Source organism: Scleropages formosus, chromosome 6, assembly GCF_900964775.1.
Source record: "Scleropages formosus chromosome 6, fSclFor1.1, whole genome shotgun sequence".
Lineage (NCBI taxonomy): Eukaryota > Metazoa > Chordata > Actinopteri > Osteoglossiformes > Osteoglossidae > Scleropages > Scleropages formosus.
Window position 1 is genome coordinate 28,602,913 of NC_041811.1, and position 14,367 is coordinate 28,617,279.

Genomic DNA, 14,367 nt, shown 5'->3' on the forward strand with positions numbered 1-14,367 from the left:
GCTGTAGAATGAATTGAGACGTTCCATGCTGAGCTGGGGATCCAAGATACCATTTAGCAACAATATCATTATTACTTGTTAAACTGGCTTACAATTGTTACTCATCTAAAATGCCCAGGAGGGGCGGGTAACTGCTGGTCCATGGACCCCCAGAGGTTTTTTTTTTCCTCCCTCAACCTTCAGTTGGGAGTTTTTGTTCCTCTCCCCGGTGGCTAGTAGGCATACTTATACCTCTATAAAAGTACTTTATTATGGTATCCATCAGTCGACTGTCTTCTTTGTTTGTATCTGTTTTTCCTGCCTTATGCCTGTGTTAAAGCGCTGTGTCACTGTGTGAGAAGAGCGCTCTATAAAAATAAACTGAATTGAATAGTATCAAATCCTGCCTCTAGTTGCAGTACGCTTGAGAGAGGTACTCACCTTAAATTGCTCCAGTAAAATTAACCACTTCGATAAACAGTGGTAAGTTGCTTTGGAGAAGAGCATCAGCTAAATGCATTACATGGGCAGATGCATTACACAAAGCTGCTCACAATTATCTACCCATTCAATCTCCAAAGCAATTTAACAGGAAGACACAGTGAGAGTGATTTAGTCATCAGTCCACTTGAAACAAGTCTTATACTGTGGCAGGATATGAACCCACATGAAAATGCAAACTCCAGCACAGACTGAGCTAGATCCAAACCCATAACCCAGCAGCTATGAGGCACCAGTGCTACCTGCTACTGTGGCATCTTTGACAAACTTCCCGATTGTCATCTGATGCAAGCTTAACTAGGGCAACACCATGAGGTGAAGTCCAGCGAACTCCCAAAATGTTTTACTTTGGCTATTGTATAGTACTGTAATGTTGCTAGATGTAAAAAATGTATTTTGTAATTCCACTTCTCTTACCATTGCTGTTGTCATGGCACCAGGACAAATATGCAAACAAGCACAGTAAATTCAGTAAAAAAAAAAAAATTTGTTATACAAAGCCTATACTGAATAAACTGAATGTCTGAGCAATGCATACAAAGCATGAAAGTACAACAGCCTGAAGAGATTCTTCTTTCACATCATATAAAATTCCGTAACTTCCACCCTTCAACTACATTCAAGAATCAGCAGCATTTAGAATGCAGTATACAGGAGTGTGCTCCTTATATATAAAAGGTATATGTATACATAATACTTGGAACCTTAGTTATAGAGTAGTTCTTGAAGTTTTGGCTTTACCCAAATCCAGGGTGTCACAGTGTAACGAGAATTCCAACAAATTCTACAGTTGGGCTTTTTATACAGCAACAACCAATATTACAACCACAAGTCATTCAAAAGTGAAATAGTGGCATACCCAGTAACCAAAGCTTATAGAAGGAGGCCCATTATGGCTTAAATGAGAATGGAAGTCCTTCACCATAACACTCCTGAAGAACAGACACTAAAACCTTTTTTTTTTTTCCTTCTTATTTTTTTAAAGTTCATAAAAATTTAAAGCACGACCCCACCCCTGAGAGCAGTCATGTGGCTAATGCAGAAAAACAGACAGAATAAACCTTTGAAAGCAAACACTGATTTCCAATTTCACTGTTGCGCCAAGCAGGTCCTTTCTTAAAAACAGAAGTTATTTTTCAAGGGGAAATATATTAATAATGCTCCATTTTCAAAGTATGTTACCAGAGGCACCTAGAGGATGGGGAGAGAATGTAGCACAGTAAGTGGGGTTTGAAATGGTGTGACAACAGGCTGGGACCTCCTTGTATGATGACTGTGAGGAATGACTGGGACAGAAGCCTTCCTGATACCCATAGTTGGTAAGCAGGCACTGGGTAGGGATAATGAAGTTGTCCTGCTCCTCTGTCTTGCCGTTGTCCAATTTGTGTGCGCCCTGGGGCATGTAGCTCCCTGATGTGTCTAACAATACAGTGTCAGATCCTGAAGGGTTGGGTAAGGGGTCCACATTTGGAAGGACATCCATCCCAAAAGACAGTTTTACATAGGAGGATACATTCGTGGGTATGTTGGAGCAGGAGAAGGTTGCTGAGGGTAAGGCAGCAGATGAGGTTGATCTGGGGAAGCTACATGGCTCCTGCTGGTAGTAGTTGAGGACTGGCAGGCTGCTGTAGTCTGTATCTGTGGGGAAGTAGCTTTTCATGTTTCCCATGCCCTCCGTGATGTCCTCCATTTTTTCTTGTTTATCCACAATGTGGACCAAACTGTGGGAACACACCTTGACATCCAGTATCACCTGGTAGCGAGACAAGAGAGCTGTATCACCGAAGGTAACATGGAGCACTGCTAGAGAACAGTTTCCTACAGACCGACCGTAGCATTTGAATGACACAAGATTATAAATAAAATAATTATTTTTCAGGATGTCGGCCATGCGCAAGATTGCAAATGTGTAAGGACATCACGGAACACTCAGGTACAAAAAAACTGGAGGACAGGAACAAGACACCTGTACAGTGGACTTACTTGTGGTGTCACCAAGTCATAGGAGAGCTTGGGCTTTGGGATTTCTGGACAGAAAATCCTTTTTATCCTGTTAGTATGACAGAAAGAAAAAGTCATAACAGATATGTGGAAGATATCAGTGAGGCAAGGAAAAAGCTGACAGCAAAATAAACTTCTGTACCATTCTCTTTTCCAGAAGCAGAAGGCCATGAAGAGGATTAACAGGATGACAATACTAATTACGAGGAACAAAAACTCCTCATCCTCTGTGAAGAAGAGAACAGTGTCAGTGACACGTGAGTGACACTAAATGATCAGTCACTTCTCAGAATGCTGTCAGTGTTGACAGGGAACATGCAGGAAAATCTCTTCAGCTGAGGACTGAACTGTATCACACATGCAAAATCTAGACAGGCAGTGCCCAAGGTGACATGAGAGGGGAAAAAGGGGTGCTCACCAACAGGAGACATGTTGATTGAATAATTTCCACCTTTACTTTCCACCCAACTCAAGGTGTAAGCTTTCACTTCAAATGTGTAGAAACCCGGAGCCAAGTTTTCAAATATGTAATTCCTGACACTGGGGTCTGTCAAATTAACTGGGAAGAAACATGTTTCACGTGAATTTGCATAAATACAAATAAAAGCTGCAAGATCATAGCACATTGTCTTTTATATACCACACACAACACAGGCATTTGACATTTTTCTCACATAAATTTGAAATGTACATTATCCAGCATGTTTGAGAATGGGATTTAGTCATATTAACAGATAGATGGGATGTCAGACTGAATGTGGCTGGGGATATAGTGATAAGGTTTTTTTTGACATAAGGGTAGGATGTCGTTAATGAGACGATGGATAGATCAGATTTATTAGTGTGTCTGGGATCACTTACCTGTTTGATGAATACATTTCTGACAAGAAATTTTGTAGCCCAGGATGAATCCTGTATGGTCCTTTTCAGGAATCAGTTCCCAGGTCAACACAGCTTTTGCTCCATTCTGGGAGATGTTCAAATTCTGGACATATACTACATTGTTGGCTGCAACAATGTGTACACACAGAGGAGAGGAAATTGGTGCACATACATTAATAGTATGAATGCTGGTTGGAACACGATCAGGAAAAATTGGCCAATGAGAAAAAGACAAAAATAGACAACACTATTACATGCCACAGACAAGCTGTGACCAAACCTCTTACCCTCCTCCACATAGCCTTCCATCCTCTTTATGAGCTCTGGGGCTAAAGAGTTGCAGGCATAGATGGAGAGACAGTACCTCACACCAGCAGCAAAGTTGGCTGATGGAAGAGAGAGAGAAAAAAAAAAAAAGCATCTCAATCAAACGCAATACTACTTGGTCAGTCGTGTAAATAGTGCATCAGTTTTGTTGGCACATTAAAAAAAACCCTAACGATGGAAGACCCCTTCACAGACATCAATTATTCATTCATTCACTTTGCATAATAGGTTTCTTCTCCAGAGTGCTTGTCTTAAAAGCATTACATTCCACACAGTGGATCATGGGTAGTAAATCTGACAAGATTATATAGCATGAAGCGCTCATTATTTGTTACCTGAGGAAACAGAGCTCTCACCTGATTGGATCCTTGCACTGGTCTGACCAGCAGGTACTTTCACCCACCCAACATCATTGCCACAACCACTATTGACAGGGCACCAATCCACCACGTAGCCACAAGTGGCATTGATACTGGAGGGCCAGGACAGGTCAAAACTATTGTTGCTCCCATACATCCGTGAGGTTGGTATGTTGTCTGCAAACACACACGTCTCATGAGGAAGGCAATTTCTCATGCTCTCCCCTTCTCGTCACTTACACCACTGCTGTTCAAATACACATGTAACATTTAATTTTTCACTAATACACGTGTTTTTTAAATAAAAACAAATCATCACAAACTCACATAAATAGACATTTGATTTTATTGTAATTCTAGTGAGTCTTGAGCTGACAAGCTGAGTGTAATTTGTGTTGAATGATATAGTTAATGTAATCAACAGTTCAGGTAATGTTATGAAAGATTTCATCAAAAAACAAGCATACAAAAAGAAAACAAACTGAAGCTGTACAGAAAAAAAAAGAGTGAGAACAATTATCAATTCCCAGCTTTTTATCATTCCTTACTTTTTTGTATTCTGGGCAGCACAATGGAAGCAGAAGGTGAAGACCCAGCGGAGTTAACGGCTGTGACACTGACAGCGATGTTGTGACTGGTGTTTTGTATCTCCAATGGCAAACTGTACCGCGTGTATAAGGCACTGAGTCTTTGCTCCTGCAGCCCTGTTGGACTCTGCCAGGTCACTACGTACTCTGTGATGTTCCCATGACTCTGGCTAACTGAGAGTGGCTGCAAAAATATCAGACAGGATAAGGACAGGATGCTTTTGAGCTTCCAAACTCAAGATTAATCTTAGCTGCTGTACAAAGAAATTTTCATTTGTGTTTCATACTGTTTGCCAGAAAAAAATTTACATATATGAAGGGCTGCACTCCAGTTACAGTAAGAATAAACATATGCACAAAACAATTTTAGTAATCTTTTCCCACCTTCCATAAGATGTGGCTTGTTGTGTCCTTGTCCATCAGTAACCAAAGATCTAGAGCTTCTGGGTCTGGGGACAAATCAGACACCAACATTTAGACTCTCTGACAGAAACTTTTATTAGGACATCAGTCTATATGAGACCTTATTAGATAGTGAACTTAAGCTCTGTTGTGGGGGTGATGTAAGATTAAATTCACCAATCAGTGACTAGTTAAACTACCTAATATGGTCTTTTACTAGTCACTGATTGGCAAATTTAATCTCACAGACATCATCCCCACAAAAGAGCTCAGTGGGTAGCTTTGTACTTGGTAACGAGTGAGGTTGATTCTGTGGCCAACCCACACTGTCATTCCATGTTCCTCCATGAAACATGTACTCACTGTCCTCTTGGGTCCTGAAGTTTAGAGTAGAACTCCAGGAACTCCACTTCCAGAAGTTCTCTTCAGACCCACAGCGCACCATCACGCTGTACTGGGTGTCAGGCAGCAGGTTATTCAGCATCAGCTGAGACAGACCTAGGCTGGAGTAGTTCCGCTGAGGGTAGGAACAGGTGACAGGCTTGGTGAGGATATGTCCATGCCCATGGAGGATACAGAGACGAGCTGAACTAAGGACTATTAAAAGTATGCATAAATTAAGACTTATTTCCAGTCAGGGATCTAGCTGCTTGTGAACTTCCATGCAGTTAGAGCAAGGAGAAAGAGATGAGAGTTTCCCCAAGAACCATTAGGAGGAGATCAAGAGTGGTGAGTTCATATTTATGTTCATCTTTCAGTTTCCTTGACAAATGAATCAAACAGTTTTGTTTGTCTATTTTCTAATTGAGCATGCCAGGGTTTATATTTTTTTTTTTACTTTTATCTGCCTAATGTGTCTCATCCTAAGGACAGCTGGTAGTGTAGTGGTTTGAGCTGCTCCCTTTGGACCCAAGGGTCACAGGTTCAAATCCCACCTCTAGCAGTAGTACCCTTGAGCAAGGTATTTACCCTAAATTGCTCCACTAAAAGAAAACATAAAAGGTGTGTAAATAATTGTAAGTTGCTTTGGAGAAAGGCGTAAGGTAAATTAATTTCTTAAGTGTTCTGCTGTGATTGCCATGTAATACCTAGTATATCTCATTACTTGACCAACATTCAATTAAAACCATACAGATACTTGGTAAACCTGTTAAGATCTTGTAACACCTCTATCTTTTAGCTTTGAGGCTTATACTGCTCACCTGTTTGATTTGTGTGCCGAAGTTCAGCTGCACTTGGCACCTGATGGGCAGTGTTTTATAGTCCTCAGGTGTCCACTTCCATATGATGCTGGTATTGCGTGCATAAACTGCCACTCTTTCCAACTGCTGGGGGGCCTGAAGGTGTACTGCCAAGAGATCAGGACACCTCTGATTTGTACGGTACTCCTGAGATGTGGGTAACTTGTTGAAGGAACAATTTGCAAAAAAGACACAGAAATATGAACAGGAAATAGATGTGGACACATCTCAGCAAGTAGTAGCTGGGAAACACCACCTACTTCTGTGATGCAGGTCCACCCTGTCTATGAGTTTCACAATGCCCAGCCTGTTGCTTGCCACCAGTGTCCAGTTTCTCTCTCCCCAGGCCTTGGGCTCATGTATTTCACAATATCCCCTTGTTTCACCATATTTTACTGTACAGGGCCTGAAACACACAGTGAGAAAGACCACTTAGCAGTTCTAGGGGTGTAGCTGCATGCTAGTAACATGTCTAATTATATAATGGAAAGCTATGGAGTGAAGTGTACCTGTTACCTGTCATTCAAGGTATATGTCTTCTGGTCTTCATAGAAACCCTTGTGTGACTCTTTGTTCCAGCTGCATAACACATTCACCATGTCCGTTTCACACCTGAGACTGTTGTCATCAGGGGGTCCTGCAGAAAAGGTAGGCAGAATTCATAACAATCACCGGTCACCTTGTCAGTGGGCAACCCTGTTTTAACAGAGCATGCCTGCACAGGACTGAGTCTGTCTATAGTATGTCTACAATCAACAGCAAGACAAATGGCTGCCAGTCCCTGTAAAATTCTACCTGATCCATTTTACAGGGAGTGTAACACTGCAATACTGATTTTATTTAAAATGCAAAATGTAATTCATTGACTGATGCAGGAATTTCTAGGTATTTAGTGGCCACAATGGAGAGCTAGGAAACTTACTTCCTACGAATACAAAGGTGCCCAAATCGTCATCATTCAAATTGTTCTTCAATTCGCACTTTACAAGGGTTCCATAGTGATGAGAGGGATTTAGCTTAATTGTGATGGCATAGATCCATGGATTGATCTGAACAGATTTTGTGGTGACTCCATTGTACAAAAACTCTTGGAACATCTCATTTTCGTTCAGTACGCAGCAGAAGGTAATGTTGCTGCCAACAGCACGCACTTCATCTTCAGGGTAAACCTGATTGCCTTTGCTCCCTGGACAGACAGACACAATTTGAGGGAAAGAGACAAACACCAGATAGTATACCATGAGTTACACTTTCTACAGTTTTTTTACACCAGATATACCATGGACTGCACAGCTGCACTGGCAGAAGCTGGCAGTGACAGGTATTCTGTGTGTGGGAAATTTTGTATGGGCATGCATCACTGTAGACCGTGCTCCTTTTTACATTTTGGTGTTCATGTGTATTGCAGCATATAGTGATCCTAACCTGAAATGACCTCTTCGCTCCACTTGCTGGTCCACTGTTGGAATCGGGAGCGTACTCTGACTACGTGGTTGGAGCACTCCAGTGGGATCGGGGAGGTCCACTTCCAGTGATGAATCCGTGCGACCCCGTCTATTCTCACATTTATGGTCTCCTGCCCAGGGAATATCACACCACACAAAGTATCTTTCAGACATCAGGCAGAGGTGTCACAGAAAAGAGCCTTCACAGTTCTGAAAAATGCCACTGATAATAATAAAAACCTCTCTAGTCACAAAGCTGACAAATTTGGACAGTGAGATTACATTTGGTGAAGAACTCACACACATACATATGCACATCAAACACATATAGCATTAAGGATCTTCTTTTAACTCACAGACGAGCAAGGAGTCATAAGTTTTCCACTTCCCTAACTCACATTAAAAATCCATACTCACATCATGAGCAACTTCTTTCTGTCCATTCGGTCCTATGCGCAGGACCTGGACTTCATAGACTAGTCCTTCAGAAATGTTGGAAAATGTGCACTTTTCTGTCCACGTGACGAACAAGGTGTGGTCTGTCGGGTTGGAATAATTCACCCTCAGGTCCTGTATCTCTGCAGACACATATGGATCTCAGTAATGTCTTGACTAGTAGCGCTTCAGTACCCTCATACAAAAATGATATTACATACACACACACACACACACACACACACACACACACACACATTATCTGAACAGCTTGTCCCAGACGGGGTCGCGGGAGCCGGAGCCTAACCCAACAACACAGGGCGTAAGACTGGAGGGGGAGGGGACACACCCAGGACGGGACGCCAGTCCGTCACAAGGCACCCCAAGCAGGACTTGAACCCCAGACCCAGTGGAGAGCAGGACTGTGGTCCAACCCACTGCGCCCCCCTCAAAAATGATATTTATAGACAACTTTCTGTAGCTTTACTTAGGCTAACTACTTTTGATCTGATGCACGGTTAAGCTTCAGTCAGACATACCTTCATGACAGCGGTACTGTGAAGCTTGCTGCTGGGCCTGCTGCTGGACCTGCTGCTGAGCCTGAAGCACCTCAAAGAGGGCCCACAGCACCCAAAAATACATAATGACAGTTGCTGTAAGGGCCAGTGTGGTTCAAGGACATAGTCAGTTCATGGTCTGCAAACACAATACAGGAAGAAACAAACTGAAATGCATGACATGGATGCGCAGAAATCCAAAAACAGCCATCACTTCTCTCAAGTCCTCTTGGCCAGGCTGATCGCCTTCTTCACATCACATAACAAAGGAGCAAGATGTGTAGAGCTGTGTGGCAAAACAGTGTAAACATCTGATGGATCTTTTTCCACAAATACACTGTGAGTGCACCAGGTACCATTTTGGTTATTTTGTCAGCTGGTAAACTGAAAGTTCCTGGTTCTAACCCTGTATATTACCCTTGAGAAGGAACTCACCCTGATCTGATATCCTAAGAATACCTTACTGCAAAAATGGGTGAATCACTGTATATAGCTTGTTTTTCTACAAACCTACCATTATAAGAAGCCTTGAATGAATGTGTTACAAGGGGTTAATAAAATGCCTTTTTTTCCATGTCTGTGAGGTATGTCAACCACTTCACAGAGGACTAACGTGTATGTGGCTTTTCTTACAAACACAATTTTGATGGCACATGGACTAATTATATCCCCAGTATCCTCAAATTAAAAATATTTAATCAAACAACAGCATGTAGTCAATATTTTTGAAAACAAAAGTGGTATAAAATAAAATATTAATCTGACCTTCCCAGCAAATTTGCCTCTAAGGATTGAATTAAACGTCAATTACAAAATGTACAAAGACATGTAGAAAAGTAGCAGCAGTAATAAGAATACACTGTTGTCTGACTAAACTTAAGCATTACGTAGTATCTGAAGTAAATCCCAACATAAAAACTTGCCCTAAACAGGCCAGATTTTTCCTAGTGTGTCGCACATTGTTATTCCACTGTCCATCTGGTGAAGTTTCCTTCCTACATCCACTGGTGCAGCAAAAGTTTTTTCCTGTTTTGGCAAGAACCTAAAGAAGAATGGACAGTAAACTAGCTATCAGAGCCAAAGGATCATCAAGTTCAGGATATATGAATAAAATGACCCTGACGTTGTGTATTATGCATACCTATTTTCTGTTAGTGATCTTTTGTCAAGTGTCACATTTAAACACATCCCAGTCACCTCCAGCTGTAGTTCTAACTGGAGCACTTTTCCACTGCTTCGCACACATTTGAAAGCTTTTATTGAAAAGTTTCTTTTATGAGTACATTTCAGCTAACTGGAGCACTACAACCACAAACATAACGCAACGCTCCAGGACCTGAAACGCTGCTGTGCAAAGTGTGCAGAGTAGCACTCAACTAATCCGGAGACAAAACCTACATCTTTATGTTGCTTGAAAGACAACGTAAATACATCTAAATGCATTTTGAGACAAAACAGTCATACCCTGAAATACCCACATTCAAGTTACAAAAATTCATTTTTAGGAGGAATTTCTTTGAACATCCTTTGCATTTATGAGTGTCAAATTCGGATTATGTGCACATCGCATAGCTGAGCAGCTGAAAAAAATTTACATTTATTCATTTGGCAGACACTTTTCTTCAGAATAAATTACAATTATTAACTAGTATCTAGCTGACACCTTATGCAAGGTCACTTACAATGTTGGATACATCGCACTAAACTCCCTACAACCACTAACACGCACACACACACAAGCGATGGACCATTCAAAGTTACGAAATTCACATGGTCATGGGTTGATCAGGGAGTGAACCCAGGTCATGTCATATAGCTCAGGTGCTGTGACACCACGTCAACTTGTTCAGCGAACAAGAAATCTCAGTTTTAAATTATTTTTCTAAAATGCTCTGCTTTTGGCATGCCATTAGGTTTAGCAGCCTATGCATGTACCTGTTCTGTGTGACATTTGTGACGTAAGCGTATAACTAGAAGAGCTGAAGCACAAGTGGATAGAAAGACAGAATTACCTGACTGATGCTTTTTCTGATGCTTTTCCCCGAAGCGACTTACACAATGTTAAGCTACTTAGTTATTTCCCGTTACATTCAAGATTCAAGAGTTTGTCATATATGTACAGTAAACAGTGTGTGACACCACAATGAAATTCTACTCTTGTCTGTGAATCCTCCCAGCAGAGCTTATGACATAGGACATAGTTAAAGTTCCAGAGAGATGGTGATGGTGCATGAAACAGCACGACAGCTTTTCAAACGTAAATAGCGCAGGACTTACCTCAAATTTGTATTGTTTCTGTTTTAATAGAAACACCTTCGCGCAGCTGCTGAAACTTATTCGCCGCGTTTACAGTCACACCTCGCGTTCCTCAGCAAAGTGACGAATTTGTACTCCCCCTTAGCCTAGGCGAGCGAGAGACTCGAGCCCCAGCACGTAGGTGAATCGCGTCAGAAGCTTCAGGAACGGGGGCGGCGGTAATAGTTTGAGCGGCGCGCGAGTTCGTTAACAGCGCGGGTAGTGAGTGAGCAGCAGGCGCGCGCGGCGTGGGAACAAGACCGCGTGGACGAAGAGGCGGGGCGGGGCGACTCGCTCGATGCAAATTCCTCCTTTCTGAGAACGGGAGTCGTTTCTTTGGAAGTCGTTGGAAAGCCGCGCGGTTCATGGACACCTCTTCCAACCCCTCGCACAAATATTACGTCATTCTTTGTAAACACAGCTAGCGGTGCTTTTCCTTCCCTTTTACATTCAGTAGCCTGTCTTTGGAATCTCCCCCCCCCCCCACAGCTAAACTTCAGTTATGTCCCTCTGACTGACACTAAATGCGCTTATATAATTATCTACCTGTTCTTAAAGTCTGCCGCAAAAAGCAGAAATCCCACAAAAACATATTTCTCTGCTTACACGTTTTATTCTATTTATTTGTTCAAGGACAAGGTGCACGTTCCCAAAAGAATTCAGCTCACAAGAACAACCACAAACTGTGTGGAATTCTCTTGACAGAATAAACACGGTTTAAATTCTTTCCATAAAAAATGAACAACACATCATTTTTGCCATCTTATCCGGGTTCTCTCGTCTATAATACAAGTTCAGTATAGCACATCCATCATGTTCACCCCTGGACAGCAACTTAAAATGTTTTTTTTTTTCTTTTAAAAAAGGAATAAGATGGAGGTTCAGTTTTATATTAAACTGCTGGTACATTTCTATCTGTGCAGGAACCCTGGTATATAACACGTCAACAGAATCTGCGAACAGAATCTAACACCTCGAGCACAGCGGAGAAATTTTCCAGGTGTGCCGTTCAGTTGTGTAGCCGTGCGTGACATTTTGGACACGAGAAGTGAAAGGCGAGGCAGTAGGCCTTTCGCAACTCCATTACAGTCAGCCAGGACATGTTGAACCTGTTCCGTGCAGTACCCGGAGCAGGTTCAGACAGCTGTGTTCACATGCTTATCACTGGCTCCAGTCCTACATCCCCCCCCGACACACACACACACACACACACACACACACACACACACACACACACACACACTCGGCTAGTACCACTACCCAAGGGATCCACATCTTACCCGCAGCTAAAATCAACCCGTTAACAGCTAGCCATTTCCCAATTTCCAACCCTATTAAACATGACAGCGAGTATAGTAAAGTGGTCAATACCCCTCTGTTCCCCAACACCTGACCTGTTACACCACTGAATGAAGTATTCAGCCATTACACACACACACACACTTTCAGAACCGCTTGTCCCATACGGGGTCACGGGGAACCGGAGCCAACCCGGTAACACAGGGCGTAAGGCCGGAGGGGGAGGGGACACACCCAGGACGGGACGCCAGTCCGTCGCAAGGCACCCCAAGCGGGACTCAAACCGCAGACCCACCGGAGAGCAGGACTGTGGTCCAACCCACTGCGCCACTGCACCCCCTCAGCCATTATAATAAATACAAGAAACCTACATTATTTACAAACCCCATTTCCAGAAAAGCTGGGAGACTCTAAAAATGCAACAAAAACTCAAAACTGTAATTTGTTCAATCACCTGAACTTTTATTTAACTGGTAAAAGTACAGAGAAAACATTTTTAGTGTTTTCACTGACAAAGCTAATTGTATTTTGTAAATGTAAAAAAAAACAGAATGTGACACCTGCAACGCACTCGAAAAAAGTTGGGACAGAGGCAAAACAAGACTGGAAAGGTTACAAGTAACACTGTTCTGGAAGGTTCCACAATTAGCGGTTTAACGGGTAACAGGTAAGGTTATCAAGATTGAGTATAAAAGGAGCATCCAGGCAAGGATGGATTGTGATTCAACACTTTGTGCCTCACTCCAAAGATGGTGTCCCCCCCCCGTGCAAGATTGTAGGTCTTTCACCATCTACAGTATATAATATCGTGAAAAGATTCAGGGAGTCAGGGAAAATCTCAGTGCGTAAAGGCCAAGGGCGGAAACCGCCGCTGAATGCGTATGACCCATCGAGCACTCATGCGGTATTGTTGGAGAAACCGTCATGCTACCGTGATGGACATAGCCACATGAGCTCCGGAGTACTTTGAAAAACTCATTGTCACTCAACACAGTCCGTCACTGCATCAAGAAATGCAACTTGAAATTGTATTATGCAAAGAGGAAGCCATTAATTAATTTTGCGCACAACCGCTGCCGCGTTCTCTGGGCCCGAAGTCATCTGAGATGGACCGAAAGATAGCGGAAACGTGTTCTGTGGTCAGACGAGTCTACGTTTCGGCTTGTTTTTGGGAAAAATGGACATCGGATTCTACGTGCCAAAAATGAAAAAGACCATCCAGACTGTTACCGATGAAAAGTACAAAAACCAGCTTCTGTGATGGTATGGTGTGGATCAGTGCCCACGGCATGAGTGATCCACATCTGTGGAGGCTTATGTTGGAATTTTGGAGAGACGTATACTGCCGTCAAAATGACGTCTTTTCCCAGGAAGTCCATGCCTGTTTCAGCAGGACAATGCCAGGTCTCATTCTGCATGAGTTACAATAGCGTGGCTTTAGAGGCATAGAGTGCATGTGCTCGACTGGCCTGCCTGCAGTCCAGATCTGTCTCCTATTGAAAATATATAGCGCATCATGAAATGGAGAATCAGACAACAGCGACCACGGACTGTTGAGCAGCTCAAATATTGCATACAGCAAAATTTCCACTTGGAAAAACTGCAACAATTGATTTCTTCAGTTCCCAAACGATTACAAAGTGTAATTAAAAGAAAAGGTGATGTAACCCAGTAGTAAATATGCCTCTCTCCCAACTTTTGAGTGTGTTGCAGGCATCAATTTCTAAATTTGTTTATATTTAACAAATAGAATTGTTCATCAGTGAAAACACTGAAAATCTTTTGTCTGTTAAAGGTTCAAGTGAATGAACAGATTAGTTTTTGTTGCATTTTTAGAAAGTGTCCCAACTTTTCTTGAAATGGGGTTTGTACATGCAAAAATAAATTACATTATATTCCATCAGTACAAATTCAAAAAAGGGAAGGGAAAGGACTCATGCTGCCAAGATGAGTTTCAGCAATAATTCTGTAAAGTTCCCTTCCTCCCCCCTCTATCGAAAGAACTGCTGTGGGACAGCTTGTAGCGTAGTGGTTAGAGCAAGTGCCTTTGGACCCAA

General features: G+C 42.4%; 1 protein-coding gene across 1 annotated transcript; it reads right to left on the reverse strand.

Annotated features, from left to right (window-relative positions):
* Window positions 1-863: 863 nt before the first annotated feature.
* LOC108934834 (leukemia inhibitory factor receptor-like) lies at window positions 864-12,485 on the reverse strand. Its single transcript, XM_018752986.2, has 18 exons — window positions 10,994-12,485; window positions 8,699-8,855; window positions 8,142-8,302; window positions 7,705-7,855; window positions 7,202-7,465; window positions 6,796-6,916; window positions 6,540-6,685; window positions 6,241-6,386; window positions 5,402-5,555; window positions 5,021-5,085; window positions 4,598-4,820; window positions 4,047-4,226; window positions 3,651-3,749; window positions 3,343-3,489; window positions 2,900-3,040; window positions 2,624-2,708; window positions 2,464-2,530; window positions 864-2,233 (listed from the first exon to the last, which is right to left on the reverse strand). The coding sequence occupies exons 2-18, from the start codon at window positions 8,799-8,801 to the stop codon at window positions 1,649-1,651; spliced, it is 2,838 nt and encodes a 945-aa protein (XP_018608502.2). The 5' UTR covers window positions 8,802-8,855; window positions 10,994-12,485; the 3' UTR covers window positions 864-1,648.
* Window positions 12,486-14,367: the final 1,882 nt, after the last annotated feature.